Genomic DNA, 15,852 nt, shown 5'->3' on the forward strand with positions numbered 1-15,852 from the left:
CCAAACTATTTTTTGCCCTGAATACACTTGGCTGCCGTCACATTTCCGAGTTCTCACCGCAGAAAATCCTCATTTATTCTAAAGTTCCCAATACACACACAAATCCATGTAGCTCGGTCTACCGCATCTCTCTCTCTTCTCTGTGTATACATTCTACAGGCATACCTTACGCATGTATACGTGCATCCATGCATTCGTACAGAGCATGCAAACTTCCACATACATCCAGCTAGATACAGAGGCACATACAAACACGCCGCGTTGTGTATGTTTGTCTGTCTGTCTGTGGAAGACCGCACTGTGATTCCCCCTCTGTAGCCGCACCGAGTACATTGGTCTGCGTCTATGTGTACACCGGGATGCCCATGGTTCCGACCACCCCGAGAGCAGAAGCAGCGCCGACCCCTCTTCCTCCGTCTGACGAGATAACCTCCAGCGCCCTGGGGGGCCCATTCGGCAAGTGAGTGTTGGGGGGGACCCCCCAAAACAGCGGGGGGGGATGGGGATGCCGGGCGCCGCAGGCCCCTCGGGGGGCATCGGGCTGGTGATGGCGGGGAGAAATCCCCTCTGCCGGCTGCCGTCCGACTGCGGCTGGCGAATTTGCTGCTCCCCCTCTCCGGTCTGCGTGTGTGTGTGTGTGTGTGTGTGTGCGCCCACCGGGGCGGGGGCAGGGTTCACTTCCCGGCTCCCCCCCCCACCTTGCCGGCGAGGCGGGTACCTGTTGGGCCGGGAGCGGGGGACGAGGTGCTCCCCGATGCGGGCCGGCCCCCGGCAGCGCTCCGGTGCGGCGCTGCGGGGCTGGCCGCGGGCCAGGCGCTCCGCGGGGTGGGGCGAGGTGCGCCCCTTCCTCCCCCCCCCAGCCCCAGCCCCAGCCCCAGCCCGCCCTCCGCCCGGCCCGGCCCACCCCGCCCCGCGGCGCCCGCGGCCCGGCGGGGCCCGGGCTCCGCCGCGCTGTGCACAGCCCGGGGTTTGGGGGGGGGGGGGGGGCACGGCCAGAGCCAGCCGGGGGAGCGGGAGAGGCCGCGCCGCTGCTCCCGGCAGCTGATTGCTGGGAAGGGGGAAGCGCCGCAGCTCGGTGCCCGCTGAACACCTGTCAGCCCGTGGAGCCTGATTAATACCTGGCCTTGGCAGCCTCTCCGCTGGGGATTTCCCCCTCTTCCCACTTCTTTTTTTTTTTTTTTTTCTTCTTTTCGCCTCCCCCCCCTCCCTTCCTGGAGCTGTGTGAAAGGGGGTATTTTCTTCAGGGTATAAAACTGAGAATCCAGAGGAAGAGAGGCTAAGAGCTTCACCTCATTGCCTCATTCTCCCTTTCATGTGAACATCCTGCAACATTTCCTTCATCCTGCCGCACCTCTCACCTGGCCAGCGCTGCCCAGATCATGTCCGCTAAGCTCCTGCCGGTTTTCTTCCTCCTCTCAGTGTTTCACGCCTGGTAAGTCTGCACTCCCCTCGCCTCCCCCCACCCCCTCTCCTCTCCTCTCTCCTCGCACCGGGGCTTGCGGGCTGGAGTCCCGGTGGCCGGAGTTTGCAAAATACTCGGTGCCCGGGAAGGACAGCGGGCTCTTCCCCCCTCCTCCGCGCCGTGCCGGGGCTTTATTCCCAACCGTGGCTTCCCTCGCTTCCCTCCCCGGGACCCGCCTGGCTCCCCGGTCAGCTGCAGCCCCGCTGCCGCCGCTGTCCCTGCCGGCCCCCGCCGCTGTCCCTGCCGGCCCCCGCCGCTGTCCCTGCCGGCCCCCGCCGCTGTCCCTGCCGGCCCCCGCGGGAAGCCGCAGGTCGCCCGCGAGGGCTCTGTCCCGAGCCGGCCCGGCAGAAAGTTTTCCCGCTCCGGCGGCAGTCGGGGTCCGGCACCCGGCGGGGCGCCGGCTGGCGCTGCCCGGGCTCCCCTCACGGCGCGGAGCGGCCGGCGGTCCCGACTTCCCTCCGCGCCCCACCCCCGGGGGCCCCGCGGACGGGGCCGGCGTGAGGAGGGAGAGGGCAGCCGCGCGAAGCGTAAGCCCAGCCGGCGGCACCGGCTGGGGGTGCCGGGGGCTGCCCCGGTGCCTGGGGCGGGGGCGGCGGCTACCCTAAACCGCCTCGGCCCGGCGGGCGTGGAGGCGGGCCGGGAGGGGGAACCCCTGGCACCCGCCTCAGGGGCGGGAAGGGTCTCCGCGGCGGGGCTCCGGTAATGGCGGGCGGTGAGGGGCCAGAGGGGGACGGCCGCTAGCTGCAGCTGTGACCTGTTGGACCGGGTTCGCCTTCGGTCGCCGTGGTTGTCCGGGGTGCGAGGAAGGGCCCCTCCCCGCATCACCCAGGCAGAGGGCTCGCCTCAGCTTCCCCCCCGCGGGCTCTGCCGCGAACCGGGCTGCCGGCGTGCTCGGAGGCCCAGCCCTTCCCTTCCCGATGTCTTGACCATGATCTCCTTCTCGGCAGCCGGCCCCGCACCCGAGCGGCATCCCTCCCGCATCCCCACGGGAACTAGAGGCTGCTTCATGCCGGCGCCCCGAGGAAGTCCCGGGACACACGTGTTGCAGGAACTAAGCCCTTTCCCCGCAGCCGGTCAGGGTTCTCCGGCCTTCCTCCTCTGCAGTTTGTGCACTGCCTCCTCTCTCTCTCCTCACAGGATCAAAACTAGTGGCCCCTGAGGAGTTTGGGGAAGGTGTGCAGCCTTTCTTCCCCCCCCAGTTTGAGAATGGCCTGACATCATCCTGTGCTTGTTTCTGTGGATAGCAGGAATATGCTGGGAATTGGCAGTCACCAGTAAGGCTACAGGTGAAAATGCAACCTCAAGTGCCTTCAAGGAGCTTAACTGTGTAGAGGCAAGCAAGGGAAGTGAAGTAACATACTATTAAGGAAGAAAACAAAACACCTTAAAAAATATGTGTCTAGTGTGTTAGTCTGATCCACTGTGAATCCGCTCCCAGCCCCAATCTTAATCTAGAAGGTAGGTAGGAATTTACATGGTTTGGAGGTACTCTATAGGAAACAAGCTGCCAGAGTGAGTGGATTTAAAAGGTTTGCCAGTGCTCAGACTCTTGTTAGTGACTGTTTTTAAAGGAGTGGCTCCTTGAAAGGGGATCGTGATGCTACCCGAACTCAGTTCTCATTTCCACGTGCAGTCTGAATGCCTCCAGTAAAGTTGTGGTGGATGTAGCAGAAAAAGGTGTACGATTTGTGCTGCTTTCCTATCGGCAATTCAGCACCACTGTAGAGTTTCAGCTTTGAAATATCAACCGTGTATGTTTGGAGACGGTGCCTCCTTTGAGAATGGTTTTGTAACTGCAGTATTAAAACAGGGCTTGTCATGAATCTGGGGGAGAAAAAAAAAACAACAAAAAATCCTCTTAGGGTTTTTTAATGCTCGTAGCGTGAATTGTAGAAGAAAGATCAAGTTTTTTAAAAATACAACTCACTAACAGAGAAGGAATGGTTGGTTGTCTATTAAAAATTTCCCCTAAGTTTTTTCTACTTCTGCAACTTGGTTGTATGAGCTCTCCCTGTAGAAAATCCTCAGGGGCTAGGTTTCAAAATTATTTTTATATAGAAATCCTACCTAGAGAACTCACAATTTCTGTGGTCATGTTAAGTGATTCATGGCTAATCCTTAGGGACGTATTGGCTGTAGAGCAGTTTCAATTAAAAGTTTCATTAAATGTTCAAATGGTGGTCTACAGGCAGTGTTGAGGGTTGATGATACTCTGTGATTAAATTTTTATACTTGTATTTTTTGTTGTTCTGTTACTATAGGGTTTCTATAAAGTCTTCTGGACATCTGAGACATTTTAAAAGACACTAGTGTCACTATAGAGAGAAGGAGAGAGAGAAAGGAGTTTGCTCTGATGTGTGTAGCGCGTCCTGTGAATAAGCAAGGCTGGTGCCTCTGATTCTCCATTGCTTTGCACCTTGCATAATTATTCACATTTGTGTAAAAAGATTGTGAAATGGTATCGTATCACCAGGGCAATTGCAGGTTGAAGCAACACATGATTACTGCTGTAGGTTCCACCACTGAGGTTATCTTTTCTCCTGATAACTTCATCTCAATTTAACTGTCATAGATTTTTCTCCAGTGATAGACATCAAACAGATTTGGTTTCTAAGATACCAAAAGATACTTCAAATCAACATTTTACTGTTTGTGCACAAAAAGCCACACAAATGGAATTAGTCTTGTCTGAAGACAGCTGTAGCTGTGATTTCTGGGCAAACTGCAGTTTCACCACAATTGTATCAGCATACTCTTAAAATAAAAATAATCCACCTATTAAGAAAAGAAGTTGCAACTCTTGGTGTAATACTGTTTTTTTTTTTTTAAATGTCATTAAAACTGCAGGGAAATTCAGATTAATTTATGCAATGTATTTGTGTGCTGCTGATAATCCATCTTAAATTCAAGGAGCAAGCTCTTAATTCTAAGCCTTGTAATACATTAAACTCTGAAATTCAGGCACTGAGAATATAATAATTTATTAATAGGATAAAATGATCAGGAAGTATTAAAAGATCTGAATTTTTAATACTCTTATTAGCCTTTGTGCAAGAGATGAATCAGTTGTCCTGATGTATTAATAAAATAATACTGCAGATGTTCGCTCTTCATAAGAGTATATTGTAAACTAACTAGTCGGAGATAGGTTGGTTAAAATACAGGGTATAAAATACTACTCTGATAGCTGTATTAACTCCCAGAGTATAATTTTTTTGAGAGACTGACAGAAGACAATTTCTAAACAATTCTCAGTCATGACCCATCCACACATACTCAACAACTGTTAATGGGAACATCCTGTTGCAAAAACAACCTAAAGCTGGGTAGATGCAAAGCCAAGGGAGATATCTAAAACTTCTTCAGATGAGTGTGGAGTTTTACCCGGAATGTAAATTCAGAATTTGGTTATGTAAAATAACATCTATTTGTTTGATTTGTTATTGCAGTTCTAGAAAGGTTGAAGAGGATGAATATGAAGATGGAACAACTAACCAAAAATGGGTTTTAGCTCCAAAAACACAAGACACAGATGTGACTCTCATACTGAACAAGCTGTTGAGAGAGTATGACAAAAAGCTACGGCCAGATATTGGAAGTAAGTACTCCTTTCTGCACAAGTGAGGAGAAGCTTCTATGGGTGCAGAAAAGACATTATGTTACATTTTGGTTAGTGTACACAAACATCTGGGAAAGTGAAAACTAAGGGTTTTTTTGGCTGAAGTTTATTTCCAAGTCAACATTTAAAAAATGCTAATTCTCACAGGAAGATGTGGTGGTAACTTAGGATGTTAAACGCTGGTTTGCTTGTACAGAGGTTGTGTAGAGATATGGAAGGGCTAGCTCTAAAGTATTCAGCAGGTCTTTGGCAGAGTTAGGAACATACTTTTCTCTTTTGTCATCCAATCCATGCATATGAAAAACTCATGCTCTGAGAAGCAATCAAAAATCCAGCATACTAAAAACAAAAAGTAGGACACAGCAAGAGAAAAATGTGCATCTACTCCCTTCAAAATGTGATCACGAAAGTTATGTTCCTTAATGTTGAGAAGGCAGCACTAGGATTTAGAATCATAGAATCGTCAAATGGTTTGGGTTGGAAGCGACCTTGAAGATCTAGTCCCAGCCTGCCTGCCATGGGCAGGGACACCTTCCACTAGACCAGGTTGCTCCAAGCCCCATCCAACCTGACCTTGAACACTGCCAGGGATGGGGCATCCACAGCCTCTCTGGGCAACCTGCTCCAGTGCCTCACCACCCTCACAGTAAAGAATTTTTTCCTAATATTTAACCTAAATCTACCCTCTTTAAGTTTAAAACCATTACCCCTCATCCTATCACTACACTCCCTGTTGATGAGTCCCTCCCCATCTTTCCTGCAGGCCCCCCTTTAGGTACTGGAAGGCTGCTATAAGGTCTCCCTGGAGCCTTCTTTTCTCTAGGCTAAACAACCTCAACTCTCTCAGCCTGTCCTCATAGGAGAGGTGCTCCAGCCCCCTGATCACCTTCATGGCCCTCCTCTGGACCCGCTTGAGCAGGTCCATGTCCTCCTTACATTGGGGGCCCCAGAGCTGAATGCAGTACTCCAGGTGGGGTGGGGTCTCATGAGAGTGGAGTAGAGGGACAGAATCACCTCCCTCTACCTGCTGGCCACGCTTCTTTTGATGCAGCCCAGAATGCGATTGCTTTTCTGGGCTGCGAGCGCACATTGCTGGCTCATACTTGGTTTTTCATCCACTAATACCCCCAAGTCCTTCTCCGCAGGGCTGCTCTCAGTTCACTCATTGCCCAGCCTGTATTTGTGCTTGGCATTGCCCTAACCCATGTGCAGGACCTGGCACTTGGCCTTGTTGAACTTCACGAGGTTCACATGGCCCCACCTGTCAAGCCTGCCAGGGTCCCTCTGGATGGCATCCTTTCCCTCCAGCGTGTTGACCACACCACACGGCTTGGTGTCGTCAGCAAACTTGCTGAAGGTGGACTTGATCCCGCTGTCCATGTCACTGACAAAGATGTTAAACGGCGCTAGTCCCAATACCGACTCCTGAGGAATGTCATTTGCCTGTGTATAGGACAACTCTAGAGATTTTCTTCCCCAAACTAGCAGGCATCTTATCTCCAAAAGAAATCTGATAGAATGGAAGTGTTTTGTGGGCAGTACTACTGCATATAGGTATAAAATTTAGGTAAGAGCTAATAGATACCTGCATATAACCATTTTGAGCTATCTTCTTTTCCTTTTTTTTTTTCTTTTTAATTTGTATAATGAGGTTGTGTGTTTCAGACCAGTGGTTTTTTACCTTTTGTGGTTATGCCCTGTTTGCATCCTTAGGTCAGAATAGCTATAGCACAACTGCTGCTCAGTTTGTTCACAGCAAATTTATATGACAGAAATCTGACACAATTTGTCATTTACATTTACTGCACCTTGCATATACTTCACAATGAACTGGGAATGGGGAATGCTCAAAACAACCACCTAATGTAATTTGCTTTTACTACATTTTTGCAGAGATTGGAAAGAGAATTCCTAACACTGATTATAAGTGAAACTTATGCTGATGTTTGCTGCTGATGAAACTTGTTTGCTGATGGCACATGTACTGATATACTTTCTAGGTGATCGCTCTGGGTCAGTTTAGAGGGAAGTAAGAGCCATCGCCATCTATTGACCATTACAATTATTAGTGCCTCAGAGCTACACATTAAAACAACAGTTCCAGAAAAAAACCTGTGCTGTGGTATGAAAGTGGGTTTTTGTTTGAGTGGTTTTTTCCATAGCTATTACTTTGATTTTCTGTAGTATTTACAAAGATCATATTTGATAGATGTGTCTGTTTTTAACACAGAGTGACATTTATCTCTCTCTCTTTACTCAGTTTGTCATACTGGATTTAGCTGTTCTTTAATATCTGATGGAGAAGTGCTTTAATGCAGTTCCCCACCCATATCAACATCTGGAAGACATTCTCAGACAAATTTTTTATTTTACTTTGTACACCGTGTCCTCAGATCGCTGACTTCAGGCAGAGTAAATTATGTTATGCCTATGTGGGGCAAAGTAATCACTCAAAGTCCCCATGTCAGTTGCCATAAAATCAGTAGAAGTCAGACATATCTTGCAGCACTGGAAAATCATTGTTACCAAAATAATTCCTTTTGTGTCTCCACAAACTTTCATAAATCCTGTTTTAGAGAAAGGAGTTAAATTGCACAGCTCCTCATATATTGAACCAAACAGAGATTTTACAGTTCTCAACTACATCTAGTTCTATCAAGCATCTCAGTCCTAGGCTGTTTTTTTCTCTCTGGTAGGAATCTGGCTATTTAAGAACTTGAGCTGAGTGTTGTTCAGACACTAGAGAAGTTAGTTTGCCTCTGCTTCCTTCCCTGGTCCCTCTTCCCTCCTCTCCTACCTTTGATGCAGATAAGTTACATTGCCGTTTTGAAGCTGAGGAGCTGCTGTATTTGTCAAGGAGAACACAAGGGTAATGTTAAGAGAATCAGGCATTATATCTAACTTCCCTGAACTGCTGGCTGGTGCCTTACATGCAACCACATCTTCATTTCCATCTAGGAGAAGGTTATCCTCCAAGCTAGATGGTTGACTTGTCCTGGCAACTGAACTGTATTCCTGCCCTGAAGGTCCCAGTATCAATACATATCAGTTGAAGCACTAGGAAAAAAAGTAGTGGACCAGGTAACATAGAGCAATACAATAAGAAAAAGCATGGAATGAACCAGTGGAGGAAGGGAGAAGTAATTCTCAGAATCAAGCAGAAGTGCAGCTAATAAAAGATACTGAGGGTTAAATTCAGGACTAACATGCAGTCAGCTACTCATTAGGGCCTTCACATTTTTTTAGTGCTGCCTGTAAGCAAATTGGCTGTCCCACAGGACGGGATTCTCACTGTTTCATGCCACATCACTCTTTACTCAGTTTTTCAATCCTTTATTACAAAGCCACTATTTCTAACAGTGGATAACTTTAGCAATGCTCCTGAAGAAATGGTCTTCTTTCTGAATGCAGTCAGAAAAGCCTAGGGAAATGCTGACTTCTTTGCACTTCCAAAGGTTAGGATTGCAATTTTTAGATCTCTTAGGAACACACTTGTGCAAGCCAAAGGCTATGGGGAGAAGTGCATGCTGGCCCAGGCAGTGACTTTTCTGGGGTCTTTTGTCCTTCCCAGGGTAGCTGATGTTTTGGCTAGCTCAGGTATGTCCAGGTACTACCTGGCGCTGTACAGGTATATTCTGAGTGCCCACTTGGTGTACTATGGACACTGAGTTCTTCAGTAATCATGTCACTTCTATGTCAGGACTATAGCCATCAGTGAACAGACATTCAGCCACCCTCCTTCCTCCTCCCCCAACCAGACCATCTAAACCACTGTAAGATGTGTGTAGGTCAGTGCTAAGATGCAAGGCCAGGACTTGCTCTTTCCTTTCTTTTTTTCTTATGCTGGGCTATACTTGGCCTGGGCTTTCATATAAATGACTGTCAGTGAGATCACATGCTCAATTTACACTCAGCAGTATAGGCATCACCTGCAATGCTCCAAGCCAGGATTTTGAAAGGGTGGATTGAACAACCTAAATATTAGCAAAATAGTTACCCTGTGGCAATGGACTATCAGCAATGTAACACCTTAACAGGACCTGTCTAGCTAAAAGGGGCCTTTGGTCTTTGGAAACAAAGCAGTGTTCTACCAGTAGAGGAATGTCTGACTGCATCCCCTGTGGCCGCACACTTGGCAGAGTTCTTGTCTCCATAAATATCACAGCTTGCAAGGGTTTTCATTTTAATGGTGGCATCTGGCAGCTTTCCATTATACCAGAGAACATATATACCTTTTGGAATTAAAAAAAAAAAAAGAGAAAGAAAAGAAAGCACCTCACACTGAACAGCTTATACTGGTGTACTGATTAGATCAAAAAGAAAGGTGTTTTACAGAGACAAAGCATCTTTTCCACCTACTTTTGACCAGCTACAATTATAGGGCTGAGAATTGTGTGTCTGTTGAAAGGGACCAGTCCCATATAACAAGTAAACCTGTTCTGAACTATGAAGGTCTTAAAATTTTTCCATAGGCAGATACTCTGGAATTTGTTTCCAGGTTTTTGCCATTGCTCTATTTTTGATTAACTGATTTAAAATTTAAGTTCCATTTAAAAAAAAAAAAAAAAAGCAGCAAACCACAGGTAAATTAAATAGCACATGACAACACATATTTCTTTCAAAGTCAGTTTATTTTAATGAAACCTTTACTTTCACCTTCCTTAATGGACAGCTTAGTCCACAATGGAGTCCTGGAAAATAAAAGCTACCTTTATTACCCTACATTATTTCATACTTACCTTCGTATGGAATGTAGGTTGCCTTAAACAGACACAAAGTTTATAACAGTGTATTCTTCCAAAGTGAAAGTTTTGCCAATCACATTCCCTGAGTGAGCTTTACATGTGGAAGATAATATGCCATCTTTTTCTTTCATTGTGAAAGTCACCTTACCCATCAAAAAGGTTAGTATGTGAGAGGTTTCTGAAATGTGCCATTAGTAGCAGGAGGAAAAAATCTCACCCTAGACCAGGCTCAGAGCTGCAGTACTCATTTGAGCATGAAGAGCATTAAGTCTTAAGAGTTGTCTTTTGGTAGGTAGCCGGTTTGCTTACCTCAAAGAAAAATAATTTTTTTCCTCTTGTTCATTAAGAAGCAATAACTAATGTGGGCCAAAATTTCAGTGACAACAAGGCAGTAGTAATGTTGAGATTAGTTCATAAGCTGAGCTAAACTCCAAGCTTCCCTCTTTAACTCAATCTGCTAATGTGAAAGAAAACATTTTATTTCACCAGTAATTTTTAGAGAACAAAACTGTTCCCTCAGTATCTCTAACAAGCAGTCAATTACCTCAGCACTCTAATTTCAGTGTGAAGGATATTCTAAAACACACATCCTGCAGTCTGACCAGGTGGTCTCCAGCCTTCTTGTGATTACCTGCCCTTTTCCCCAGCTCCTGAAATACCTTCCCCAGAACACAATAGGACTAGAATAAGGAGTTACACACTCTTGTAAGGTACAGACAGAACTGCTGTCCACTACCTTTCCCCATTGTGTTCGTAATGTGAAAAAGTGGTGTTAGGAAAGTGATAAATTTTTGTTTTAGCATTTTTAAAAAATGCATAAAAATCATAGGAAAAAACCATAGACATTATTTCCACTGCATTTAAGGCTGTACCAGTATTTGCAGTTATTTATACTCTACCAGGGAAAGTGTAATACTTTCTATTAATTTCTAGTTCAGAGGCTGGAGCAAAATAATGCTGGTAAGAGAAAAGCCAACCAGAAGGGACTACACTTTAGTGTACTCAAACTACCCAGGGAAATTGAAAGAAGAGTGTGATCATAAATATTAGAAATAAAGCTAAAACAAGATAAAAACCCAAATAAAGGAATAGAAAGTTACAAGACAGAACTTCCTGTGCCTCAGAGTTACTTAGCTGACAGCATGTTTTTCAACTGATAATTCTTGTAATGGTTAGCCAGAACTGAAAAGGCCGAATTCCATATTTAATGCAATAGAAGTCTTGTATAAATGTGGTAGTTTATTGTATTCATTTATTTTTCCTATACTTTCTATCACCTGGTTTCTAAGATGCCTGCCTTCTTACTTTAAAAAAAAAAAGTTAACCTGATGTTAAATTAGTCTTGAGGCAAGAGCATTATGGGAGAGACAGAACAAGCATGGGTAATAATGATTTTACTGATATTATTCCCTGAAAGGGTAGAAAAGAGTAGCAAGATAATTTGTATTGCATGTTTGCATCTTCTGGTTCTCAATTGCATCATTATATTAGGGAAGGTTCCGAATTGCACAGAAGCAATTTGCCAGCTTGTGTTCTGAGGTGCTTCCACCACTAATGCTTGCTTTTCCTTCCATTTTTTATTATCCTGCAGTAACTCTTGGATTCCTGTTGGATCCTCTAGATTTATTTGATCCCTACAGCTGCTAGTGGTCCCCTATATTTATTGCATATTTATAAGCCCAAATAAATTCACTTTGAAGTATGTAAGTGTATATGCTTGTATGTGTATATATAAGCATATACACACATACATACACCCCCTAATTTAATGCCTATATATCATAGATCTTCTGACTCCACCAGTTCTAGCTGTCCTGAGAGTCAAGCTGGTTTTCTTGGCTCCCCAAGTATCTTTATAACCATTAGCCAAATTTCTGAAGATGAGAGCAGTCTCACAAACAACTCTGCAGCTCTCAGTACCTTGAGTAGGTTTGTGCAAGTGTAGCTGATAGAAATAGGTGGGCTCGTTTGTGTCAGCAAACACAGAAGACTAAGTTCTGTCTGACTTGCTTTACTGTGCTGGCTTGGTAGTGTTTAACAGCAGTTCTCTTTTTAAGCTGTTGAAAGTTCTCACTGTAACCATTTTAAGCAGTTTCTCAGTGTATGCAAGGAGCAGACCTGTTGGGTGAGTGGGCACAACTTCTATTCTGTTGCTTTTTAAAGATGTGCATTTTCAAGCACAATCCTAATGAAAACCTTGAGTTCTCAAGCAGTATCACAACCTGTCTTCTGTCTGACCTGCCTTCCTAGCATGCCACACAGAAATGAACCCTGAAGTGCACCACAGGCTATTACCACTGTGGCTGTCAAGTTATTTTTGCTAGCTGCTGATTGCCACACCTGATACTCTTTAAATTAGCTCCAGCAAGGTTTCCCCATATGTGGTGACAGAGGGTTGCTTATTGCCTCACAGATCACAATATTTCCCAGATCATAGTGCAGAGAAAGCTGTAAACTGTCATGCAAGGTCAAATTACTAGTTTCTGCTGTAAGTCTTTTTTGGTGCTAGACTACAAGAGACAGTTTCAGACATCATAACAGGAAGCAGTGAGAGAGACAGTTGTCACTTAAGGATTGATTATAGACAGTTGCACCTGGAGAGCTAACCATTGTGTAAAGGTACTACACAGTGGGAAGGAAAGAGGGAGTAACCTCTGTTTGTATTTATGGCAGCACTCAGGCGGGGAAAGCTGTAGTCCTGGATCCAACTTCTGTAGTATTGGGCACTGCAGAAGACTGTGGAGATTAGTCTAATTTAGGTTTATATGGAAGAAGAAACTTGAATAACCCATTGGTGAGGATGACGAGTGCTGTGGCTAAGACACAGCTAGGAAACAGAGCTGAATATAGTAAGAGCTCAGGAGCTGCAAATGATCGTTAAAAAAAAATCAGAAATGTTTTAATTGTTCTCATTGATACTTCCATTTTTCTTTTTTTGGGAAAGTGGCTTGTCTTTATAACAGAAGACTTTTGTTCTGATTCAGCCACCAAACTGGAAATCCATTAACTGTCCATTTCCATGAGTAAGACAGTAAATATGAAGACTATTTTAGTTGCAGTCATCTCCCATGCATAATGTGTAAGCAAACCTATGCAAGGAGAATAATATTCCTGAGGAAAGGGTTGCTATTCAATGCAAATGAGAACAACCTCTGTTCTAGGTGGGAAGATAGAAGAGGTTTCTTGATTGTCTGCAGGAGTTCTAATTCTCTAGCATCTTCAGTAATTGATGCTTTCATCTGCAGAATTTGCCATGAACGTTTCTAGAAAATTAATGGCAAGGCTAGTAAGTGAGGGGTAAACTACGGCCACTCTAAAGTCCCAGTTTCAGATTTTGAAAACTGCGATTCATGTCTGAGTTTTAAAACATGGCACAAATAAATAGGTTGGTTGCACTTAGTCCTTGTCTGGTGCCAGCATAGTGCATCAAACATAGGCTTCTTCAAAATCTTGCATGGGAACATTTCTGATTAGGATAGGCTTTTGACAGTGAGTTTTTTCATGCCTAACATTCTGCTTTTCTAATTGCTTAACCATGGAGCTGAGTAAAGGGGAATTTCTGACCTGGTTTGGTTCACAGCGTCTCAACTGTCAGGGGAAACACCCTACTTTTTACTCATCCTTCTCTCAGGTAAAACTCTTAATGTGTCATACTAAAAGAATATGTAGAGAAATTTTGTTCCAATGCAGTGACCCTGAAGCCCTCCAATTTAATGTTTCTGCTTAAAAAAAAACAGAACGCAGGTTTATTTTTTCAATTATTTAACAGGTTTGGTTTTTTTTTCTTTTTTGTTTCATTTTTTTAGAATATCTAATTTAAATCAAATGCTGGAAAGCAACACTTTTCTTTGTGCTTACAGTACTTCAATATATAGAAATATTTCAGTATTCAAACACTTTGTTTTTCTGAAACTAATCTCATAACTTAACCAAAGTAATACAGCTCTTTGCAGATAAAACTGCTCTTTTGTGTCATTTCTAATGAGCCACTTGTATCTTCGCAATACTTATGTCTTGCATGTAGTCTCTTGGGTTGACAATACTGCTTTTGGGTTGGAGAGAGAGGCCTCTTACATGAGTACTTAACAGCAAGGTCCCTTACAATACAACCTTCTCTTTGTGATTGTAAATTATTCATTTACACAGATAACTCTTATTTAGAGTTTTATTTCCTGACAGTGGTTACTTGCTGAAATGGCTTTATACAAACTCAGACTGAGTATTTTTCTTGAGCGGCATTGTAGGTAGGAAAGCTTGGTTGACTGTTAATGTTTGCCAGATTCTTCATCTAAACTGTCAGACCCAAAACTATATGTAGCAGCTGCTAGTTCTTATTTTCTCTTTTCTTCCATAAGTTCACCTAAGAAATCTGAGAGGAGGTTGGGAGTATAGCATACAGAGTTTTGGGACGCCATGGATTGAAAATTAGGTAAGAGTCAGGAAAAGACTGAGATATTAATTACATAAGAAAATCCCTTTCTTCTCTCTTCTTCCTTCTGTGATTACCTAGACTATGCTGGCTCTTCCAAGTGTAGAAGTGTATTTAGAAGTCTCTTTTGTTTTTTTATTAAAGAGGGTTCTGAACAAATATTTGTAAATTGGGCAGATGTACAGTGCTACAGTTGCCATTTTGTTGTGGCACATTTGTTGTGGCACAAACTAATAAATTATTCTGTCATCTTTAAACAAGGAAAACTTTCTGCACATACTGTTTTAAAATATTGTTGCTCTCTTTTGCGATTGTGTGGTTTTCATATGACTGCTATTGTTCATCCAGACCTTGATTACTAGCTTGCTGGACTTTGCAGGAACAAATTCTATTATTGTTCAGTCTTATGATATCACATAGGAACTCTCCCCTCCTATGAATATAGGTAAAACAGAACTGGAAACTTTAGGGGTTGATTGTAAAACCAGCCTAATCATTATGATCTACAGTTTTCATTCCCAAACAACATAATACAGGAAAAATTACAGTTTGTGCATTAGGGAAAGGTAAATGAAAGATAAAAGTGCTGAAAGTTAATTGGTGGTGATGGTGGGTTATGAAGAATAAAAGTGATTTGTAGTTAATTGAGGGAGTCCGTTTATATGCATGCTGTCATTCACACTCCTGGACAGAATGGCAACAAAACCTAGCACGTGAATAAAATACCCTGTTCAGAAGACTGTGTTCTCATCCTGGTATTGCTGTCATCCAAACTTTCTTTCAAGTCTGCACCCAGTTTTTTATTATCCTTTTGATTTTCATTTGCAGTCCTGTTTTGGTAGTTTGATCCTAAAACATAGGGATGACCATTCTGTCAGGGTTTCTCTGGCTGTTGAAAGTGGAGAGCTTTGACCTCTATCTGTTGTTCAAGCCCATTTTCTTCTATGCAGGAAGAATGGGTCTTTTTTATTTTCCTCACTGATCTCTTTGTAGAATCATAGAATAGCATCATAGAATCGTTTAGGTTGGAAAAGACCTTTAAGGTCGTCAAGTCCAACTGTAAACCTAACACTGCCAAGTCCACCACTAAACCATGTCCCTAAGCGCCACATCTACATGTCTTTTAAATACCTCCAGGGATGGTGACTCAACACTTCCAGTTACTATGTCTGTCTTTGAATGTGTTTTTTTGTCATAAAATATAGAAGTTTTAGCTGACCACAATTATTCCTGAGAAGTGACTTGTTAGCATAGCTGTTTGTTTTACAGGAACAAACAGGCAATTAGATGTTGCTTATCAGGTCATGTAGGAAAATATTAATAGTCATCATCACTAACGCAAAGTAAACATTAACACTATAATCACTACTACTATGGTTACCGATAACTGTGTAATGATTTATTACAGCTTTATCCCAATTTAAAAATAGCAATTTATGTGCTAATGAGATAATGTAAAATATCATTATAGAGTAATTTCAAAAAATATCTCATTACTGTAGAGCCAATCTTGCTAGTCTTTTGCGTTCAGAAGTCTTGTGGAACTTAGGCAGAGTTTAAGTGGCTGTGTATTTCTGGAACAGAGCTCATATTGTGT

General features: G+C 43.9%; 1 protein-coding gene across 1 annotated transcript in view; it reads left to right on the forward strand.

Moving 5' to 3' along the window:
• The first annotated feature begins 353 nt into the window (after nt 1-353).
• The window catches only part of GABRG3 (gamma-aminobutyric acid type A receptor subunit gamma3), a 333,754-nt gene continuing 318,255 nt past the window's right edge, over nt 354-15,852 (forward strand). The window contains exons 1-3 of the mRNA XM_075057199.1: nt 354-460; nt 1,367-1,432; nt 4,912-5,060. Coding sequence (XP_074913300.1) covers nt 360-460; nt 1,367-1,432; nt 4,912-5,060 — 316 coding nt within the window. The 5' untranslated portion in view covers nt 354-359. The remainder of the gene's footprint in view (nt 461-1,366; nt 1,433-4,911; nt 5,061-15,852) is intronic.

Source organism: Buteo buteo, chromosome 25, assembly GCF_964188355.1.
Source record: "Buteo buteo chromosome 25, bButBut1.hap1.1, whole genome shotgun sequence".
Classification (NCBI taxonomy): Eukaryota; Metazoa; Chordata; class Aves; order Accipitriformes; family Accipitridae; genus Buteo; species Buteo buteo.